Raw genomic sequence first — 22788 nt, 5'->3', positions numbered from 1 at the left:
CTTGGAAACTTTCTGAGTTATGGATTATGTGTTCTTGGCTTAGAATGTCTCTATCTATCCAGTCCTCAGTCTACAATTTGCTTGAAGTCTCACATGGACAGCCAGAATAAGAGACCGTATATAATTGTTCCAGTGGTGGGATTCAAATTTTTTTACTACAGGTTCTGTGGGCATGGCTTGGTGGGCGTGGCTTGGTGGGCATGGCAGGGGAAGGATACTGCAAAATCTCCATTCTCACCCCACTCCAGGGAGGTTACCACCAGTTCTCCAAACTACTCAAAATTTCCGCTACCGGTTCTCCAGAACTGGTCAGAACCTGCTGAATACCACCTCTGAATTGTTCCCAGGTGCTCCATTCTCACCATAGTCATCAGCAACCATGGAAAGAGATCACTAATATGTCTGAATTGTTTTCATTTGACCATGACTCACAAGTTTTATATTTATTAAGGTAATCAAGTAATAGAACGGGTACTATGAGATAGTTAATGTATGTTGATTTTACATATGCAGGTACCTGTTTTCCATAACCAGTATTTCTAAGTATATTCTAATAGAGGTAGAAACTCCTGGGTGGTACAAATCATATCAGATTAATGTTGCAGTTGTTATGAAATCCTTGAGAAATGTCTAGAACAATCTACATTCTTAGGAAAGAGCTTGGTGGAAAACAAAAACAAAGAATAAAGCCAAAAAAGATGAAGAATAAACAAAAAAAAAGTAAACATGGAGGAGATTCTCATCCTAATATAGTTAACGGAATGAGATGTTAGATATAAAGATTAGTGGATCACAAACAAATCTGTCAAAATTGCTGAACCATATGGGTAGGAGGCCACATTTTAAATGGACTATAAAATGTCTCCTCCTTTAACATGTTAATACTTGTTACCTGTCTAAATTGGCAATATGCTTTATATAAGGCTTATTGTGGAAGGAAGGGGCAAGGTTCCTTAAGAGACAAAGTCATGAGAAAGAAAGCAATAATTTGTTGACATGCAACATTGCATCCTGAAATGAAAATTATTGTGCCTACAATCAAGATCAAGTGAGGTACTAACACCAGTCTATAAAGCCTTAGTAAGACCACACCTAGAGTACTGCATCCAGTTTTGGTCACCACTTTATAAAAAAGATGTTGAGACTCTAGAAAAAGTAGAGAAGAGCAACTAGGATGATTAGGGGACTGGAGACTGGAGACTAAAACAGGAACTGGGGTTGGTTAGTCTAGTGAAGAGAAGGACCAGGGGAGACATGATAGCAGTCTTCCAATATTTGAGGGGCTGCCACAGAGAGAAGGGGGTCAAGCTATTTTCTAAAGTGCCTGTAGGCCAGACAAGGAATCATGGATGGAAATTGAACAAGGAGAGATTTAACCTGGAAATAAGGAGAAACTTTCTGACAATGAGAACAATCAACCAATGGAAAAACCTGCTCTCAGAAGTTGTGGGAGCATCATCACTTGAGACTTTCAAGAAGAGATTGGACTGCCATTTGTCAGAAATGGTGTAGGGTCTCCTGCTTGGGCAGGGGGGTTGGACTGTATGACCTACAAGGTCCCTTCCAACTCTGATTATCTGTTATCTGTTATCTATTGAATCCCCTATGACTTAAGTATTTCAAAATAAGTAGGTAGGACATTTGGAAAGAAGACTTTGAAAGAGGTACCTCTAAAAAGGCATAATAGAGTTGGAGTGGTGAAAAAAATAACAAAAATGATTTACTGGTGGAAGCAACTGATATTAGGCAAATATTGACTGTTTCCTAGTATGATTTGATTGCTTATTTTATCCTATGACTATTATTAAGTGTTGTACCTTATGATTCTTGACTCTTGATAAATGTATCTTTTCTTTTATGTATACTGAGAGCATTTGCACCAAGACAAATTCCTTGTGTGTCCAAGCACACTTGGCCAATAAAGAATTCTATTCTATTCTATTCTATTCTATTCTATTCTATTCTATTCTATTCTATTCTATTCTATTCTATTCTATGCTATGCTATGCTATGCTATGCTATGCTATGCTATGCTATGCTATGCTATGCTATGCTATGCTATGCTATTCTATATATCAAGTTTGGGAACTTACTAATTAAAAAAAACAAGTTACACAAAATGTAATAAAATGTCCTTAAATTATGCACCATCTGGAGAAATTTGTTTGTTGTTCTCTTCTTTGTCTGTTATGAAGGAGCACCTGTTGGATTTGTCCACAAAAAGATCCAGCAGGAGCTCCTCCATAACAGACAAAGAAGAAAACAATAAATGGAGCAATGTTGTCATTCCATATCTTGCGGAAATATTTGAAAAGCTTGGGAGGATCCTCAGCCAACACAATATATGTGCACACTTTAAACCAGGAGCACATTAAGGCAGAAGCTTGTCCACCCCAAGGACAAACACACCCATACACAAACTGAACAAGTGGCATAGTCAATGCAATGCAGTGAGACACATAGACCTGTATATTGGGGAAACAAAACAACTACTTCACAAACACATGGCACAACATAGAAGACAAACTCATCAGGACAGGATTCAGCAGTCCATCTGCATCTGAAAGACAAGAGTCACTCTTTTGAAGATAGCAAAGTTGACATTCTGGATGGAAAGGACCACTGGTTTAAAAGAGGAGTCAATGGGGCCATCTATATTAAAATTGAACAGCCTTCCTACAGTAGAGGGGGAGGAATACAACACCATGTATCTCCTGTTTACCATGGAGCTCTTTCAGCATCCCAAGAAGGTTCCACACCCATTTGTATTCTGATTCGGGTGACTCTGAGGATACAGATAAACCCTCAAGTGGACTCCATGACTCTCAGAGTGCTAACAACCAGGTGACTACAAAGAATGTAAATCCTCCCATTCCTCACTGGTCATCTTTATGTCACAGGACCCTTTTTTCCATAAACTGAATGGAATTTGTAAACCAAACATTTCCTTTTAAAAACTACACTTACTGAAACTATCTCAAGATGACAATGAAAGGAGTTGAAAAACCAGCTTGTAGTCAAAATACTTCAGATCTCAGAAGATGAATATAAAGTTAATAGGCAAAGAAACAAAAAGAAACAAAAAACATAGCTTTTTTAAGAAGTAGGCACATAATCCGTCCGGTCCAATAGAGATGTATGGTTTTAGATTGTGTAGTGCTTTTTCAACATTGTCTTCTGTAAAATTGATATGTATTAGATCAGTTACATATTTTTGCCAATATGTATAGGTGCCCAGGATTATTTCTGTACTTTGGCGAAGAAATTTAAGAAGACTACTGTGAAGTAACAACACTGAAATTCATTTTTAGATTTCACACTATTGAAGCTAGGATCCATAGAGACGGGGAGAACTGAATTCTGCTATTACCAGCTTTTCCCACTTGGCGGCTACAGCTATGCAGCATTGGCTGAGAATTCTGGAAATTCTAATTGCAACATCTTGGAGAAGTTGAAGATAAAAATTCATTATTTTATTCCGACATAATTAAGAACCGGAAATGAACAACAGTCATTATGTCTGGATTTGTATGTCTTTTGACAGGCTCCCATGTTCAGACAAATTCTTTGGTCATAATTTTGGCACATTTACTTCTTATATTGCTGGAAGTTGACAGCACTTCTGTTTAATACTAGGAAGATAAATCTCCAGTCTTACTGCTACCTATTCTCATTCAATTTGAAGAAATAGAATTTGCTATAGAATGTCTTGAAAAAGAAAATGTTGGTAAAATTCTGGTATGAATTCTGTTCTTTCTTCACTTTTCTTTGCAATGTCTCTGATTCCCCATCTTTCAATTATATCTCAAGAGAAATCAGTATGAGAGAAATCTCCCTCTGCCCTGCTCCCATTTGGGTTTTTGAGCAATGACTCTAGTCCAGAGAAATCTGCTCTTGGAATAGTTGCTGGAGAACTATTTCTTCCCCTAGAGAAATTTTGAGCCATCCAATCCTCTTATTTCTCAGACCATCTCTTGAATGGGGAAAAAATGGAACAGCATTTGTGTTCTTTTCTAGTAATATTTCATGCTTCCTGTCCTCCAGCTTTCTGCAGTCTTCAGCCTGATCTTGCCTCTAAGCTACTTATGCATGTTGCATATGTACATGTACATTGCTCTCAAAATACAGCTTATATTATAAAATAGTTTGGGTCCAAAAGTTTCCACTTTCTGAAATGCAAATGGTGATGATTATCTCTCTTCAGCTCCAAGATAACTATTCATTTCCCTCTGAAAAGACTTCATTCAAAATAATCTTCTCAAATGTGGGCATTCCTCACCAAGAGCCACCACAAAAAATATGATTTTTCTGGAAGTTGTTGAATGTGAATTTCCACCATGCAAGCAAGACTCTCACAGGAGAATAGGAAGTGTCCATTTGTCCATTTTCAGATGTAACTACATTTTTATTTTAAAATAAATAAAACTTCTTCAGCATCAACCACAATAATACACGGGCAAATAATTGATATGAACGCAAGGTAAACTGCTTCAAACTTGATTGCTGAAACTATGACTTCAGCATCAGTGTGTTCAACACCTGGAATGCTCTCTCTGTTATTACAGCCTCAAACCCTCACAGTTTCAATCTCAAACTACTGTGGACCTCACCCCATTCTTAAGAGGTCCTTAAAGGGAGTGTGGATAAGCACACCAGCATGCCTACCCTCCCTGTCTTACTATCCCCATTTATCTGTATTTACTTCCTTTGTTCATGCTTATGTTCATACCTGCACTTGTTATCTTGTACATGTTTGACAAACAAACAAATAATAACTAAATAAATATCTTTTAAATGTAAAATCTGTTTGTGTTTGTATTTATTTGTTTAATAAAGAAAAACCTTTTATAATAAATAAATAAATAAATAAATAAATATCTTTACATACCGTCTATTTTCTCTTCCCTTATGAGGTGAGTCTTCACCATAATATTATATTTATATTCCTTGAAACTGAATTCGGAATTTTCTTTGTTATGATATCTCCCAGCATATCATAATGTATTTGGTTGATCTTCTAAAATACTACTGCTTGCCACATGATCCCAGACTGCCAATCGTGAACTGCTGCAAAGGACCATTTTTGATATGATGCCTCTGTTTTCCTTTGAAAATAATGGAATTTCCTTAACCTGAAAATGCTTTTGAGGCTATGATTGTTATGATGTAGTATTTGAGCTATCTCTGCCACAAATGTCACACAAATGCTACAAACAAATGAACCATTGAAAACAAAACAAAATGAGAAAAAGAATCTGTTTTCACGGTTGTGGAAGTAATGGCCAGGTAGAAGTTTGAGTAATATTCCCTCTCACCTCATTCAGGTTTCCTTGCCTATAATCCCCTTGAGTAGCTGTGTTGCCATTTGAATATGGGCTTGGTTGTCCTTTTCCATTTCCACCAAAAAGCTTCCCTTGTCTTGCTTCTCTTTTGCTAGAAGACACAAAGATCAGGATTTGGTTTTCATAGTCCAAACACTTGTTGGAACTCAAAATGTTTAGTACAAGAGCAGTATAAAAACACACCAAAGCAATATACAAAAATGGAAACAAAGAGAAAGACAAGACCAGCTTAAACAGCCCATTAAAAATCATTAGTTCTTTGCAAAAATTATTATTATTGCTCTCCCTCAGAACACCGTATATACTGAATAATAGAATTGCTTTGGAAAAGTCTCTAGGAATGTCTTGAGTTCTATTACTTGGCCAAAGTCGATACTTCAGGCAGAGATTTTTGTAAGCAATGAATGGACATTGAAGATAATGAATTAATGACTCTTGTCACAGTCCATCCTGGGACTATATATGCCTGGAATGCAGATTCTAATAATTTTTCCCTCTCTTTCTCTCTGGGTGAAAAGGCTGAGATCTAAAGGCATTACTAAACTTCCATTCTTCACAGACTTGACTATATTGTTTTTTATGTACTCTTCTTCTATGTATTGTAGAAAATCAGCACCTATCCCCCTCCTAGAAGAATGAAATATTTTGGAGAAATATTAAAAAGGCAGAATATTATATTTTCCCAAAGGGAGAAAAGGAGAGATATGTTTTTTTTTAAAGGCAAAGCAGACTCAGTCTTTCAGAAATACAGATTTGGTAATCCATTCAAGACAGTATATTTTGAAACTCCCTGCAGCAAAGCCCAAACAAAGGCAGAATTAAGTAGAATGGCAGGATTAGTGCTCACTCAAGATCCAACACAGGACAAAGCCATTAAGCCACAATAGGACTTGGCCAATATCCTTTCAGAACACAAGCCCTCTCATTGTATTACCCCAAATTTCAACCAAACCTGGGATCTCAAACAAACAGCTAGGATTTACATTTCCCCTTTTGCCTATAGAGCTAGCTATGACCCCTACATAACTCCTACCCCATGGGAGTAGCCAATAGAGTACATGTTCTTGCACAGGAACAGGAAGTGCAAAGTGCAAAGCCCAAGAGAAGGTATAAACCCCTCTCACTCTCAACTCCATGCGGTCAGTCACATATGCTTGGTGGTTCTGTTCTTCATTAAACCTTCTTTCCAATCAGCTTCCATGTTTCCAGTGTCCTTCTCCCAGCTTGGAACTTAACCAGATGGATATTTCTTCCCACAGTATAAATATCATTATTTAGTTAAAGCACTTACAATTGTTCTGCACACATGATGCATTTGTTGCTGTGAGTCTGGCCAGAATCATCACGTACTGGATCATTCTCACGTGTGCAAGTGAGTTCTCCATTTGGCCCTATCTGTGACCGATATTCATAGCAATTGTCAAACTTCTGGAGAAAAAGAATATGAAATGATTTGTACTGATTCTTAGAAACTATTATGCAAATGCATCTTTGTTGTACATTAACTTTGTATATTGTAAGGTCAACCATGTCACTAGTCACTGAGAACCTTCCATGGGATCATTAAATGCATCATTTGGTCTTGTCTTGATATCAAGTCGAATTATCATTCTTTTGAAAGGGTACTCAAAGTGTGCCATTGATCCAGTTAATAAAATTTATTTCAGCAAGCTTGAAATACAGTCAATTTTCTCTAATCATAGTAGCAATTGCTAGGTAGGCAATATCATGAGAATAATCCAGAGAATGCGCATCTCTGCTTCAATTGCTGATGAAAATATAAGTGTTGCAAAATAAATGCAATGAATATGAATAGGGCCCACAATATGAACTTCATGCACTATGACAGATCATTATATACTTGTTGCTTTAGATAGAAGATGGAAATGAAAATACAGTATAGATATATATATTTTCATGTTGAATTATAACAGATATCATAAATAATTAGACAAAGATGCAGATTTAAAAATGATACTGAACTTATTTAACCTAAGCTTCCCTGTTAAACCTACATAGTACCTGCTACCAAGAAGGATAATTCAGTCTGTATGTAATTTAATGAATGAGATTTTTTTAGTACCTTAAACAGGACGTGCATATTTTTTTAAATACAAGATGTATATAGGTAGTCCTCAATTTACAACCACAATTGAGCCCAAAATTTCTATTGTCAAGTGAAATTTGTTAACATTTGTTAAGTGAGTTTTGCCCCATTTTATTTGTCACAGTTGTTAAGTGAATCTGTGCAGTTGATAAGTTAGTAACCTGGTTGTTAAGTGAATCTCACTTCCCCATTGACTTTGCTTGTCAGAAGGTTGCAAAAGGGGATCACATGACCTTGGGACACAGCAACAGTCATATGTATGAACCAGTTGTCAAGCATCAGTTGTCAATCTTGAACTATGACTCCTACGGTTGGACTTAAGCATAGTACACAAAATTATCTACTACAATGTCCTACCAGTCAATGACTACTTCAGCTTCAATCGCAACAATACAACAGACACAAACTCAATGTTAACTGCTCCAAACTTGATTGCAGAAAGTACAACTTCAGCAACAGAGTGGTCAATGCGTGGAATGGACTACCTGATTCTGTTGTTACATCCTTGAACCCTCACTCCTTTAACCTCAAACTATCCACTATTGACTTCACCCCATTCCTAAGAGGTCTGTAAGGGACGTGCACAAGTGCACAATCATGCCTCCCATCCTATTGTCCCCATTTAATCATACCTATGTCCTGTATTCTTGCTCATGTTTATACTTATACCTATTATCTTGTAAGCAATTGACAAATCAAATAAATAAATAAAATAAATAAAAATCTGAACTTTGATCACATAATCATGGGGATGCTTCAAAGGTCATAACTGAAAAAGTCATAAGTCACTTTTTTCAGTGCCGTTGTAACTTTAAATAGCCACTAAATGAATTGTTGGAAGTTGAGGACTACCTGTGTGTGCTAGTATGCTATATATGCCCCCTGGTTGTTACATTAAGACAATAGAATGTTGGCTTGCAAGATGGTCATTAGATTAGGGATCCTAGGCTTTAGAGAACACCTTTGGAGTATACTGGTTTTCGATTGCATCTAGTAATATTGGACTATTGGTCTATTGATCAAAATGGCCTATTGGTTTATTGGTCTATTGATGAAAATGTTCCCCATCCCAAACTAACGAATGCTAGATATAGAAGCTATCTCAAACAGAGTAAAAAGAATTACGTTACAGACCGCCATGGAAGGTATGGAGTTCTCCCTAGAGGAACTCTTAAAAAGGCTCTGGGTGAGAAAAAATGAATGCATAAAAATAATTGCTGCTTAAAATGGGAAGGAAATATATGTTGTTTAGGAAAAGATAATTGCAAATACTGTAATAAAAAAGAACGAGTAATTTCACATTATAATAAGCAGTGGAAATTCAGAGGCATTTTGATGAAAGGTGAAAGGGAACTTAAAGAAGGAACCCCCAGCAGAATTAAGAATTGAAGAGATGAAATGAATTGGAACTGAAGTGTATTTTAGAGATTGATATGGGGATGAGATTGATGTCATAGAATTTAATTAAAATGAATGCTATGTATGTTAATGTCCATGGGGAAAAAATGGATGGAAAGGAGATAACCAAAATTGTGAGAATGGTGACAAGTGGTAAAGGATTTGCATGAAGATGGTATCTCTAATTGGAAGAATACCCTTATTTTCCCTTGTACAAAATGAAAGATAGCAGGAGTGAATGCAAAAAATACAAGGGAAGTTGCACGGCAGAAGACTGGTTAAAGGATACAAGAGGTGACACTGGGCAAAATTTGGAAAGTGAATAGGCCTTTGTGCAGGGCAGGAAAAGTTCAAACCAGATGTTTCCTGTACAACATGAAATAAGAATGGGCTGCAATTTGCAAGGATAGAAAAGTGTGGAGAAGTATAATGATTGGTTTGGGTATAAACTAGCTTTAGTTATTGTTTATTTTTCACTTTCAATGGTTTTAATTTCTTTGGTTTACTATATTTTATTTCTTTCCCACACTCTTTTCCCCTGATATAATCTAATTCATATATGGTGTAATGTAATCAAAATCTTTGAGTGTGTGCAGGACACTGAAATCTCTTGATGGTGTGTAGCATGCTAGAACAGGGGTCACCAACCTTTTGGACTTCAGGGACCACCAAACTCATAATTTTAAATCCTATGGACCAGAGACCCTGGGAAAATCCCCCCAAAATTCTGCAGGAAAATTCCCCACCCCATTTTCCTACCAATCGATCATTCTTTATTTGGAATCGTAGGATACCATCTCCAGATCCATTCTCCAGTGGGGAGAGGGGGGGAAGAGACTTTTGGCTTTGTGCAAGGAAAGCAGAAGAAGCAGCAAAAGCCTTTCTTTCTCTCCCACAAACTCCACCAGAAATGAGTCATTGCTGATGCAGCCTCCTGGAGTAGGATGCCTTGCAGTGCAGGGTTCCAAAGATTCATTTCTGGTAGAGTTTGGGGGAGAAAAAGAAAGACTTCCGCTGCTTTCCTTGCATGCAGCCAAAAGCAGAAGAAGAAAGAGGTAGAAAGAAGCAGCCCGGTGGCCAGGAGAGGCATGTGGGGTGAGTGGGGCAAGTTCCCCCCCTCCACCCTTTCCCTCCTGCCCTCACTACCTCATGTTGTTCGAAATGCAAGGGATGCAAGTCTTGTGTTCCCGCGGGCCATGTGGACAGCACAGCCTTGTGTTCCCATGCAGCCTGGATTAATTGCTTTGGGGGGTGCTTTGGGAATGACACTTCTTTGCAGACCACCGAAATTTTCTCATGGACCACCAGTGGTCCCTAGCTCACTGGTTGGCAACCACTGTGCTAGAATATGTCTGGGATGCATGTAGTTTTTCTTCATCTTGGTCATTGTGAGCAAGAAATGCAGAAAGGTAATGGTAATGGTGATAGAGAAACCTGGGTAAAATTTGATCTCACCTCATTGTTTCCATATTGTGGCTGTCTCTGTTCAAGAGAATTCATCTTACCTCCATTTTTGCTGCACAAAAAAGTATAAGACATTTTTTAACTTTTCAGCAGACAGTAATCCAATGTAGTTGAAAACCAATCACATTATCATCTACTCACAACTGCTGTAGGCACATCATGCACTTATTGTTGTGTTGTTTGCCTGAAGCATCACGAACTGGGTTAAGTTCCCTGGTGCAGAAAAAAACCCCTTTAATGAAGTAAAGCCAATATTCATGGCAACTTTCATCCTAGGGTAGAGAAAAACAAAGCTTTCTTCTTTTTGTACTCTCAGTTAAAGATACTTTTTATTATAAGTCACCAACTCTGTACTAACTGAGTTGCACTAAGGAACAATGCAGAATAATAATGCACATAATTATACTCTCTTACAAAGTGCCCCAATTGCTGGTTTTAAAATTAGGATTAAATACATGCTACCCTTTCCCATACAAGTCAATAGAACCTATTGTTAAAAAACTCAATTTCTTTCTCTCCGTCAAATTGGTTGGTTGGTTTTAGATAGATAGATAGATTGATAGATGATAGATAGATAGATAGATAGAGGGAGAGATAGAGAGATAGATGCACTTTTAACACTTCATAGTCACTGTTGTGATTTTTTTTACTTTAAAAAGGCAATTTTAATACAGAAGAAGGACTAATTCCCTATCTTGCCTACTTGTATCAGCTAGACAGCTAGATTCATCCGTGTGGCATTTTGTGTGAACAATTGTGCCATGAAAGTTAGCTTTGTGATCCTAACAAATGAGATCAGATTAATTAGAATGAATCCAAATTGTGCTGTGTAGAATCAAAGAAATTGAGAAGGAAAAGGTCACTAATGAAACAATTTGCTGTCTAAACGAGAAAAGGCAGGGCCAAGATAAACAAGTGTGCACATGGTTCCACACCTTGCCCTAACTGGAGCAATCATAGCTTGTTCATTACTCAATTACATATTAATGGAGTGCCAACAAACTGCTTGGAATTTTCTAAATAGGCAGCTGCAGCTCTGGCTCTGCCCAGGCAAGTATACACAGCATAGTTGTATGTGTTGTTTGTGTGTATTCAGAGTTCTAAAGGCCACTGAATTCAATGAGATTGACTTCTAGTAAGTATATATCATCCAACTTCAGTTCGAGAAAAATCACAAGAAAAAGCAAAACAAACTCCAAGAGTGCTGATTAACATATATAATTATAGCCTCAATGCATTTAAGCCCTAAATGACTCCCCAAAAAGGATTATACCATATAATGATTATTTTAAAATAATTCCTTTAAGGTGAAGCTTCAGAAAGAGTAGCTCTTCTGGGAAACAAATCTCTCATTAATGGACCTTTAGGATGGGACTGTTGAGAAGCATATTTCTTTTTTTGGCTTAATAATATAGGGTAATGCCCAAAAATTCCTGATGATCTGGATCTTGTTCAGCTTTGTGTCTAACATGGATTAGGGACCAAAACAATTCTGATCGATTATTTATGCTTGGAACTGAAAAGCAGTGTATGAATGAATGAATGAATGAACGAATGTATTCTTTATTGACCAAGTGTGATTAGACACACAAGGAATTTGTCTTGGTGATTATGCTCAGTATACATAAAAAGAAGAGATTCATTCCTCAAGATTCATAAGGTACAACACTTAATGATAGTTGTGGGATACAAATAAGCAATCGAAGGAACTTTTGAATGTTTCAGTAGTGTTTGATCTTACTGTTCAAAGTATGCTTTTGAGAACTCTGGCAAGGATAAACCTCAGATGTGCAGTTTTGAATATGTATGCCACAAAGGCCATGTTTCATATTGTAATACAGGGATTTTCCATCCATCCATGTGATCTGTTCCATGCCAGTATGGTCTATCTAATTCTTGAAGATCTACAGTCAGTAAAGTATGAGACGTAAGGCTCATTTCTACAGAGTTCTTCAGAGGAATTATTGAGTCTATCATCTGCACCTCTATAATTGTCTGGTTTGGTTCTGCAACCCAACAGGAGAGACACAGACTTCAGAGGATAATTAGGACTGCAGAAAAAACAATTACTATCCACCTGTCTTCAATTGAGGACCTGTATACTGCACGAATCAAAAAGAGGTCTGTGAAAATATTTACAAACCCCTCACATCCCGGACATAAACTGTTTTAACTCCTTCCCTCAAAACGACAGTATAGAACACTGCACACCAGAACAACTAGACACAAGAACAGTTTTTTCCCAAAAGCCATCACTCTGCTAAACAAATAATTCCCTCAACACTGTTCAACTATTTACAAAGTCTGCAGTACTATTACTGTTAATCTTCTCATCACTCCTTATCACCCATCCCCTCCCACTTGTGATTGTAGGACTGTAACTTTGTTGCTTGTATTCTTGCGATTAATATTGACTGTTTCCTAGTATGATTTGATTGTTGATTGTATCCTATGACTATCATTAAATGTTGTACGTTATGATTCTTGATTCTTGATGAATGTACCTTTTCTTTATGCATACTGAGAATATTTACACCAAGACAAATTCCTTGTGTGTCCAATCACATTTGGCCAATAAAGTATTCTATCTATCTATCTTATCAGCACTTAATATTTCAACAACTTTTGTCCTATGCTCATGATGACTTGAAGCTAAGCCAATTTAATAAAATCTGTCTGGACTGAGGTGCTCTAGCAACAGGGGATTCACTCTTTGATAGCCTTGCAAACTAGCCCAGAGAAGAAGCCCAGCCAGGAGTACTAGCTCTACCCTTATTGTTAGCTTACATTAACAGAAAAGTGTGAAAGTACATCTTTCTCCCCTTGCTTTTACAGCCTAAGAAACTAGGGAAGGTTTCTTCTGAGATGGTTGCAAACCTTCATTCCTTCTGTGGGACTTAACTGCCACTTATCCAAACTTTGTTTAGCCTGCAGCATTTCTATCTGTCTCCCAAGGTCATTCCTATATACCATCACAGTCCGGACTGCAGGCCATTGTGTTCTCCCATTGGACAAGTCCCCTGTACTATAAGGGGTGCGCATACACACACAAACACACACTACACCAAACTATACTAAGAGATATATAGATTTTGCAAGCTTTTACCCAAGGCCCCAAATAACTGAAAATTATTTGAAATTTTCTGAGCGTGAATGCTTTTTATTACAAGGGACTGGCAAATCAGTTAAATTGGGAAATTACAGTAAATACAGAAAAATAATAACAATAATAAAGTGAATAGAAAAGGAGAAAACTCAGGAAAAAAAACCCTGGTTTCAAACCAGTGACATTTGGGTTACAAAGCCAAAGTTTGTAAAGATTGTATTATCAATAGCTTAAAAGAGAGTTTAAAAATATTAGAGTTAATGCTAAGCGTTGGCTCAGTTGCAGAGGTGGTCCTTTTTCTGCGAAGTAGCTGAAGAACTGCTGAGATTAGAATGCACCAAAATAAGAGCACTCTGGCTGAAATGGATAGGAGCATTTAATCTGATGTTGAGTGAACAAGCATACTTTTGAACTGGAGCAGGAAAATGTGCACAGATCTGGACTTTCTGCTTTCTCCATAACTAGTCAGGACTGCTCACCACCTGCAGAGTGCAGAAATGTGGCACCATCTTCCTCCCATTCCCAGGCTATGGCAAAAGCATCCCAAGCCCATGTTTTCCAGCTTTGGTTCATAACTAAGTTCCTTGACCCGAGCCTTCTTGAGCCTTCCAAAGAGAATGGTCTTCAGTACTTAATTCTGCTTTGGTTGTTCTGATCAGTTCTGATTAACTGCAGAACCTGGCATGTCCCTGTCCCCGGATGCTGGTTATAGGCATTAGAAGGGACTTTGGAGATCTAGGCCAACCCCTTGCCCAAGGCAGGAGTCCTCGTGCAAATCTCAGACAAATGGCGTCCAATCTTTTCTTGAAAACTTTGGCAATGGAACACCCACAACTCCAGGAGACAATTGTTTAAAAGTTCTCACTGTCAGAAAATTCCTCCTTGATTCCAGGTTAGATCTCCTTCTGATGACTTCCACTCATTGTTCTTGTCCTACCCTCAGGTGCTATAGAAAATAAATTGACACCCTCTTCCCTGTGGCAGACCCTCAAATATTGGAAAAATGCTATCATGTTTCCCTTCAATCAGAAGATTAAGCTAAACAAATCAATTTCTTTAGCTTTCTTCATCAGATTTAATCTCCAGACTGCTTATCATATTTGTTGCTCTTCAATGCACTCTTTCAGCATTTTATTTGTATTGTGGTGACCAGAATATTAAATGTGGTCTCACCGTACAGTATTGAGTAGTACTATCACTTCCTTTTATCTTGATACTACTTCTCTGCATTGGCTTTTTTGGCAGCTGCAACACACTACTGATTCACACAGTACTTGACTTACGACCTGTATTCAAAGTTATGATCTCTCTCCAAAACCTTTATGGCCTGTTGCAGCATTCCACAGCTTTGTGATCATGATTTACATCATTTTTTAAACAGATTTAACAGATAATCAGAATTGGAAAGGACTTTGTAGGTCATCTAGTCCAACCCCCTGCCCAAGCGGGAGACCCTACACCATTTCTGACAAATGGCGGTCCAATCTCTTCTTGAAAGTCTCAAGTGATGGCGCTCCCACAACTTCCAAGGGCAAGCTGTTCCATTGGTTGTTTGTTCTCACTGTCAGAAAGTTTCTCCTTGTTTCCAGTTAAATCTCTCCTTGTTCAGTTTCCATCTATTATTCCTTGTCTGGCCTACAGGCACTTTAGAAAATAGCTTGACCCCTTCCTCCCTGTAGCAGCCCCTCAACTATTGGAAGACTGCTATCATGTCTCCCCTGGTCTTTCTATTTACTAGACTAGCCAAGCCCAGTTCCTGCAACCATTCTTCATATGTTTTAGCCTCCAGTCCCCTAATCATCCTAGTTGCTCTCCTCTGTACTTTTTCTAGAGTCTCAACATCTTTTTTATAATGTGGTGAAGAAAACTGGATGCATTACTCTAGGTGTGGTCTTACTAAGGCTTTATAGAGTGGTATTAGTACTTCCCTTGATCTTGATTGTATCCCTCTGTTAATACAATTTAGGATTACATTAGCTTTTTTGGCTGCTGCTGCACACTGCTGGCTCATATTTAGCTGATTATCCACTAAGACTCCAAGATCCCTCTCACAGTTACTGCTATTGAGCCTGGTTTCACCCAGTCTATATGTGCACTTTTGGTTTTTCTTGCCTAAGTGTAGGACTTTACTTTTCTCTACATTGAATATCATTTTGTTAGATATGGCCCAGTGTTCTAGTCTGTCAAGTCAAATGCCCATTGGAACACATTGATTCATTTAATCACCATGGTATTTGCTTAACAATTATGGAGTTTAATTAACAACCACCTCAAAAAAAAGTCATCAAACTGGGTCTGGTCATGTAGGTGCTTCAACCTACAACCATCATAACTTATAATGGAAATTCTAGGTTCCATTACGGCCATAGGTTGAAGATTACCTGTATTTAAGTGGTGGCCCATCAGGACATCTAATCCATCTTATAAGCACTAATGTTAAGTCAGGTTCTGCCTATGCTGTACCTATGAACCTGTTTTTTTTTTCCTGCCTAAGTGAAGGACTTTACTTTTCTTGCCATTGAGCTGCATCTTGTTGGATAGGGCTCAGTGCTCAAGTCTGTTAACATCCTTCTGAATCTTGAATTTATATATCAAAGTATTAGCAATTCCCTCTGGCTTGGTATCATTTGCAAACTTTATCAGCACCCCTTAAATCCCCTCATCTAGGTCATTTATGAAGACGTTGAAGAACACTGAGCAGAATCTTGCGGTATCATGCTTCCCTCCATGTGGATGGAGTTCCATTGAGGACTGTGTGTTGAGTAGGATTGGTCAGTCAACTGCAAATCCATCCGGTAGTTTTATGGTCTATCCCACAATTATCTTACCAAGAAATAGACTATGGTGTTTTTTATCAAATGCTGAGCAGCCCTTTCATCATGCACTGCTAGGCTGCTATGGCCTCTGCTAGTTGCTGTTTTTAAAATAATTTTGCAATTGTCAGAACACACTTTGGTCACCTTCTGGGTGGATTATTGCAATGTGCACTACATCAGGCTACCCTTGAACATCCAGAAGCTTCAGTTGATCCAATCAGGCAATTATGGGAATGTCTCACTATGCCCATATGACATCTTTGTTCTATGGCTTCACATTTGCTTCCAGGTGCAATTTACTTATAAATTGCTATAAACTTTATAAAAATATAAAGATCTACATGACCTGGGGACCACTTATATTCCATGTTTTCTACTTGGCTCATGACGTCAGGTTGGAGGAAAATGCTCTGGGTCCCATCTATTAAGAGTTTTCATCTAGAAGAACCTTTTCCTGGCCTCTTGACACCTTTGCTTACTCTTTGACTCTGCTCAATTTTTGGAAAGCCTTGAAAACTGGCTTTTTTTCTCAGGCATAGAATCCAGGACAGAGACCATGCAATTGGTGGATGGTGCACTCAGAAGCCTCTATGTGTTAGTTGGTCTGGGGTATTCTTTTTAAAAAAATAATACATGCATTGTATTTGTATTGTGTTTTAATTCTTATTAGCTGCACTGAGTCTCATTAGTGAAAGAAGGGACATATAAATAATAATAATAATAATAATAATAATAATAATAATAATAATAATAATAATAATAATAATGTTAAAAGTTCTGCTTTAGTATAGGAAAGGAGCTAAAGACAGCCACATATATAAATACCAGGGAAACCAAAAGAATGGCACAGGGCTGCAAAAGGAAATAACAAATCCTAACGCAGGCCAGGGTAGAAGAGAAATCAGCTAACTCAGGCTTAACTTGCAAGAAAGTAACCGAAGGGGAACCACCAATCTATTATTGTGGGACCATGGTCCAGAATGAGCCCCAACCCTAGCCCATAGCCAGACCATTGGATCTGTACTGGAATGTTTGGAGTTTGGCTGAAAAATAGCTGGGAGAAGCATGGGAGAAAAGCTGCTTAGGTTGCAGGATACAATTGCCTTTAGACTGAGTTCTGTCCTCCATAAATGGCCATCAGCCACTTCTGATATAAAGTAAGAAGTAAGTCCAGACTGATTTGTAACCGAATAAATAACATAATTTATATTCTGGATAAGAAGGACGTAGTATTAGTTAAGGAAATGGCCAGTCTATTATTATTTTGTACTTTTCCATATAAACAATAGAGTTGACTATAAAGATGGAGTATAATTCAAGTTTCAGAGATGTCTGAAGCTTTCATTTCAACAAAAAATGATTCAAGTTTCAAAGATGTCTGAAGCTTTCATTTCAACAGCAAAAAAGCCAGAGTTGATGTTAAGTTTTTGGTTCAGAGTAGTGTGCTTAAGATTTAGTATATTTTATATTTTAGTAACAAGTCCCTTCATACCACTCCAGAAGAAGAATCTTTAGACCAGCCACTTCCATTACTGCCAGCTATTCCTCTTTTTCTCCTGCAATAAAGAGATGGGAAAAATATATGGAGAATGAAACTGCTACCTCCCTGTAAGGCAGCATGTTAGGCTTTAGCTACCAGCAAGGTAGCTATCAACTATTGTGGTCCAAAATCATAAGGTCATTATCCCTTCATTTTATAAAATGAAGTTTATAAGCTGTAGCATTTAAGCCACCCCCACCTTTCTTTTATTTCCAAAAGAGTTTCTTCTTACAGAATTCTCAGTACCTTGAATTTCATGATGACAAAAAGGAAGAATGAAAATGTGCTATAAATATATGCAAAACGAAAAAAAAGATGTTAACATAGGTAATGATGGATGTTTTGGGTTTTGCAGATATACAGTTTCTCCTCTCACTGAAGTCTTTTGTGGTTATGTCTCAATTCACACTGAGAAGTCTAAGATGCTAACATTAGTAATGAACTCAGTATTTGAACTCAAACTGATTTCAAAATTATCCTTAAAATTGAAAGTGCTGACAGTTATATCTTATGGAATAAACAATTGTAATATCCAATAATGGAACATCAATAGATGTGTCTATAGAAATGTTGCATTAACTCTTTAGACTGAAGTGGAAACTAAAACCCCCAATATCTTATTCTGAATTTATTGGATGCCCTCAAAGAATGTATGAAGTGTAGACTTTCTTGCTGGATGATATAAGAAATTTGAGGCATATTAACTCATGATTTGGTCATCTGGTTTTTGGTTTCCTTTTTTTAATAATATTGCAACATCTACAAATAGTTAAATGTTGCCATGTGAAAGATATGAATATTATTTTAAATTGTGATAGCTGACCATTTTTTAGGAATTTTGGTTGAGAATTACATCAAAAGAGTCCAAAAGCATTATTATTTTGGATATTAAAGTCTGGATTCAAGAAATGTGTAACTTATCAGTTTTTGAAGAGGCTATTTTTTTTCCTATTAATCAAGATGAAGCAACATCCCTTTGCCATGTATTTCATAATATTTTACAAGAACAGGCAGTTTTTACATGTAATTTAATAACTGGAAGTAATTTAAATCTGCTGATCTACTGAAACTACTACCTTCCTCTCAATTATAGTCTATACTCTTGTTTACCCAATCTGTATGAATAATGCAGGTTTCAAGCTTCATATTATACACACACATATATAAATATATATACATACACATACATATATGCACAGTGCATGTGTGTGTATGTTAAGTTAATCATTTTAAAGTGAATTTTGCCCCATTTTACAACCTTTCAAGCCATAGTTATTAAGTAAATCATTGCAGATGTTAAATTAGTATCCTGGTTGTTAACTGCAACTGGCTTCTCCATTGCTTATCAGAGGATCGCAAAAAGTGATCGCATGATCCTGGGACACATCCGAAGTCATAAATATGAAGCAGTTGCTAAACATCTGAATTTTGTCACATGACCATAGGGTTGCTGTAAAGGTTGTAACTGTAAAAATTGGTCATCAGTTATTTTTTCACTGCCGTTTGTAACTTTAAACGGTCACTAAATGAACTGTTTTAAGTTGAGGACTACCTGTAAGCTTCTTTGTTTGTCTTAGCAAAGCTTTTCTGCCAAGCAGAAGACACCAAGAATGTAGTTTTGCAGTAGGAGGAGAAAGTGCAGTGAAAATATTCAGTGTACTGCTTTCATCATATCATCAGCGTCTCTGAAGCAATCACTTATTTCAAATACTTACAAGAGTTCTCTGCACATGACACACTTATTGGTATGAATCTTGCCATTAGGGCCAATAATAGGGTCAATGTCTCTGTTGCAGTATAAATTCCCATTGATGAATAATTGTTGGAATTCCCAGCACATACCCTCCTACAGAGATAAAAGAGTATTAAATGAAGCTTTCCTGCTTCAGGAACTTCTATGGAGAACCTCCCACAGTGTGGTGAGCATTCTAACTTGGTGACCTCAATTATTATTTTTTAATCTAGAAAATAGACTCCCACAAACCCACTTTACAGTTTGGTTCTGTTGCTTGCCTCTGGGAGGAGTTTTCAAAGTATTTCTAGCAAGACTACCAGATTGTTCCCTATGCCATCCATCTGGTAAACTCACAAGATTCATTTTTTTTGCCATGTACATGAATACATTCAAACTAGACTTTGTTGTTTCTCTGTGTCATACAATATATGTTGGTGTGTGTGCATAATTTTATTTATTTATGATTTATTTTTTGTCGTGTTTATGTAGTGTATATTGGAGGTGGTGATCCTCTGAGAGCTGTATGCAACAAAATTTCATTTTAATCTGTGCCTATTAGTTTATATTTAAAGTGACAATAAAGTGATTTTAAATCTAATTCTAGTTCATCCTGCAAAGAATGTGATTTTGCAAATACTCCTCCTTATTTATGGAATTTAATGTGAAGAGTCAGATATTGGATTTCCCATTTGTAAAACTGTATGTTTTTGTTACCAGAAGTATTAATTTAGGAGTTAATTGAGTTGAACAGGACGTTAGGAAATGCTAGGAACTATCCCTCTCAAGGCATGCTAGCTTTTCTTATAATTCTATACCAAGTTACACCAATATGTGTCATAGATGTTAATTTTGACCTAATTTTGACTGTTAGTTAATATTACCTGCAATAACTGACAAGGCTTTGAGGTTTTCTCATCTCTACTTTAGATGGATAAATTGAACTTGCAATGAGAAATATGCTTTGTTTTGTCACCAAGCACCTCTGGTCTTAATATGCCATAGGTAAATGGACTATGAAAATAACTCTGAAGAAACACTGAGCAAGGACAGAAATGAGCAATGCTTGAAAGGACCAGAAAAGAACAGATAAATCAAAACTAACCTGGTATTTAACTTGACTGGTTACATCTGCAACAAAAATAGAGACACAGATCTATTTATCTTGTTTTGTGGTTTCATAGAAATGACTATATTTTACTTAATATTAATATTTACTTAATATTCAAAAATATTAAAAGATGATAGATAGTTAAATCCTCCAATCTGGTTTTTGTTAAGCTTTGTTGCATATGAGATAAAGATAGCCTCAGACATCTTCAGGATTAGATCCAGGATTAGATTCAAAAATAGTCCTGCCTGCCTCAGACTGGTCTACGAGATAATCCATTCCAAGTGTTTCTGGCTGATTGCATGAAGCAAGAAGAAAAATTGCATTACCTCCACCTTTCCTAGTAGTATGGTAGCTGCTCCAAGGTCTCCCAAACTGGATGATGACTTTAATCTAAATTTGGAAAAAATTGTCCTAAACACCTGACTGTATTACCATTCTTTATTTGATTATAGTAACTCTCAGTTTAGGCAATTTATTTAGCATTTTTAAACTTCTGAATGACATTTGCAAAAAGCTTGATTGAGAACTGTTTCCACTTTCCCCTTCCTTTAGTTCTCCAGTTAGTTTCCTGCACGGCCCTATCAGTATCCAAGATGAGCTGTCTCCAAAATATGACTACCCATCTAAAAGGGTGTGATTGGATGACCAATGGTTGACTGGGAAGATATTTTCATCTGAGGACATGCCAGTGAATCAGAAGTCATGAACAAATGCAATTACTTTCTAACTGGTTTTGATTAGAGGAGAAGATTTTAATCCCACATATTCCCAAAATAAAGATAGACTTCCTCAGACAGCCCTTGACCTAAGTGAAATTTGTCTAAATACAGTCCTGGGAAAGACCATGAGAATGGACCACTGATTCAGAATTGAAATTGTTTGAATCTGTATAGGTAAGTAAGCCTCAAGAGAGAGATCCCTTCAGTTTCAAACAAGCAAATCCACTGGTCTAGAAAACTAATCTAAAATCCTAGAAAACCAGTCTAAAATCAGTCCACTGATCTTTCCATTGCACTGACATCCTGCTCTTTATACCCATTACTGCAAAGTCGAAGACATCAGCTAATAATACTTGCAAATGAGGTGTTGATGGCAGGCATTGAAATTTTAAAAAATCCAATAGCTGAAAAAGACTTCTAGACCAGTTTAATTTAATGCTGGATTTAGCAGTTTTTCTAACACCAAAAATCCACATATTTATGCAGAAAAAAATAACAACTTCACCTCTCTTAATTATAGTATGGCTTTTTATAATATACTGTACATGACTGAGTTTTCTAAATTCAGCAGAACACCCCAATTTTCTTCCTATCCTCTGTAAAAACAAATTGTGTTTCATATTCCACTGATGCACTGATATGAAATTCCAAGTGTTTTACCCTTACTTAGCACCAACAAAAAATGACACCACAGCAGTTTTGGCTGCTTTTTTTACCACTCACAGTTGGGCTCTAATTCATGTGACATTCTTTGGTGGAAATAAATAAATAATAAACTATAATAAACCATCCTTTTCTTTAGCAAAATAAATAAATAATAATATTTATAAAGGTTAAAAAGATCATTTATCCATATCTTAAATAATCATGCCAAAAAAGTTGATATAGCCTGAATAGAATCAAACCAGTTGGTTTCTTTCCAGCCCCTTCTGCAATAATTTTACATTGTTGTATCTTTGTAGTACAGATGATACCGAACCCGCCCCACATGCAAAAGCGAGATACTCAGTCCAACTATCACACAGATCTGTATTTGCTACAACAAATGAAACTTACCTTCAAACTGAATGTAAAGTGCCAGGGTAAAAAAGAGAGCGATTGCTTTCATGGTTAGGATAATAGAAACTCAAGATACTTTGACTCTACGTGTACGTTACTCCTAAGAATCCTCAAAAAAGAATTCAAAGAAGAACTTCTAATCGTATAAATACACGCAGGAAGCCAGTTTCTCCACCCACCTGTTGACATAAACTTCAAAACAGCCCTCATTAATTGTGCAAACCAGTCAGATGAGAGTTGATTTTAATTCTAATAAGTCTGTCAACAAAACATCCATCAGGATGCAACAGGACTAGGAAGCACACCCTGGAATTTGTCAAAGCATTTGCTAATAAGTTGTGACATTTTTCATCTCTGGCAGAAAATGCTAGTGTGTGATATTCACCTGAGG

General features: G+C 37.0%; 1 protein-coding gene across 5 annotated transcripts in view; it reads right to left on the bottom strand.

Moving 5' to 3' along the window:
- LOC113433855 (serine protease inhibitor Kazal-type 5-like) overlaps positions 1-22524 on the bottom strand; it is a 31431-nt gene extending 8907 nt beyond the window's left edge. For 2 of the 5 annotated variants that reach the window (XM_026696690.2, XM_026696691.2), the window contains exons 1-8: positions 22395-22524; positions 20611-20636; positions 19489-19619; positions 17726-17789; positions 10453-10583; positions 10303-10363; positions 6634-6770; positions 5316-5433 (exon numbers count right to left, since the gene is read on the bottom strand). In XM_026696690.2, the coding sequence (XP_026552475.1) occupies positions 5316-5433; positions 6634-6770; positions 10303-10363; positions 10453-10583; positions 17726-17789; positions 19489-19619; positions 20611-20636; positions 22395-22446 (720 nt within the window). In that variant the 5' untranslated portion in view covers positions 22447-22524. Of the gene's footprint in view, positions 1-5315; positions 5434-6633; positions 6771-10302; positions 10364-10452; positions 10584-17725; positions 17790-19488; positions 19620-20610; positions 20637-20945; positions 21010-22394 lie in introns of all 5 variants that reach the window. The other 3 variants (XM_087924215.1, XM_087924217.1, XM_087924216.1) reach the window with 3 other exon arrangements.
- Positions 22525-22788: the final 264 nt, after the last annotated feature.

This window comes from Pseudonaja textilis, chromosome 2 (assembly GCF_049901715.1).
Source record: "Pseudonaja textilis isolate UNSWEBS1 chromosome 2, rPseTex1.2, whole genome shotgun sequence".
In the NCBI taxonomy this organism is placed as follows: domain Eukaryota; kingdom Metazoa; phylum Chordata; class Lepidosauria; order Squamata; family Elapidae; genus Pseudonaja; species Pseudonaja textilis.
This window is presented reverse-complemented; position numbering and strand designations above follow the sequence as displayed.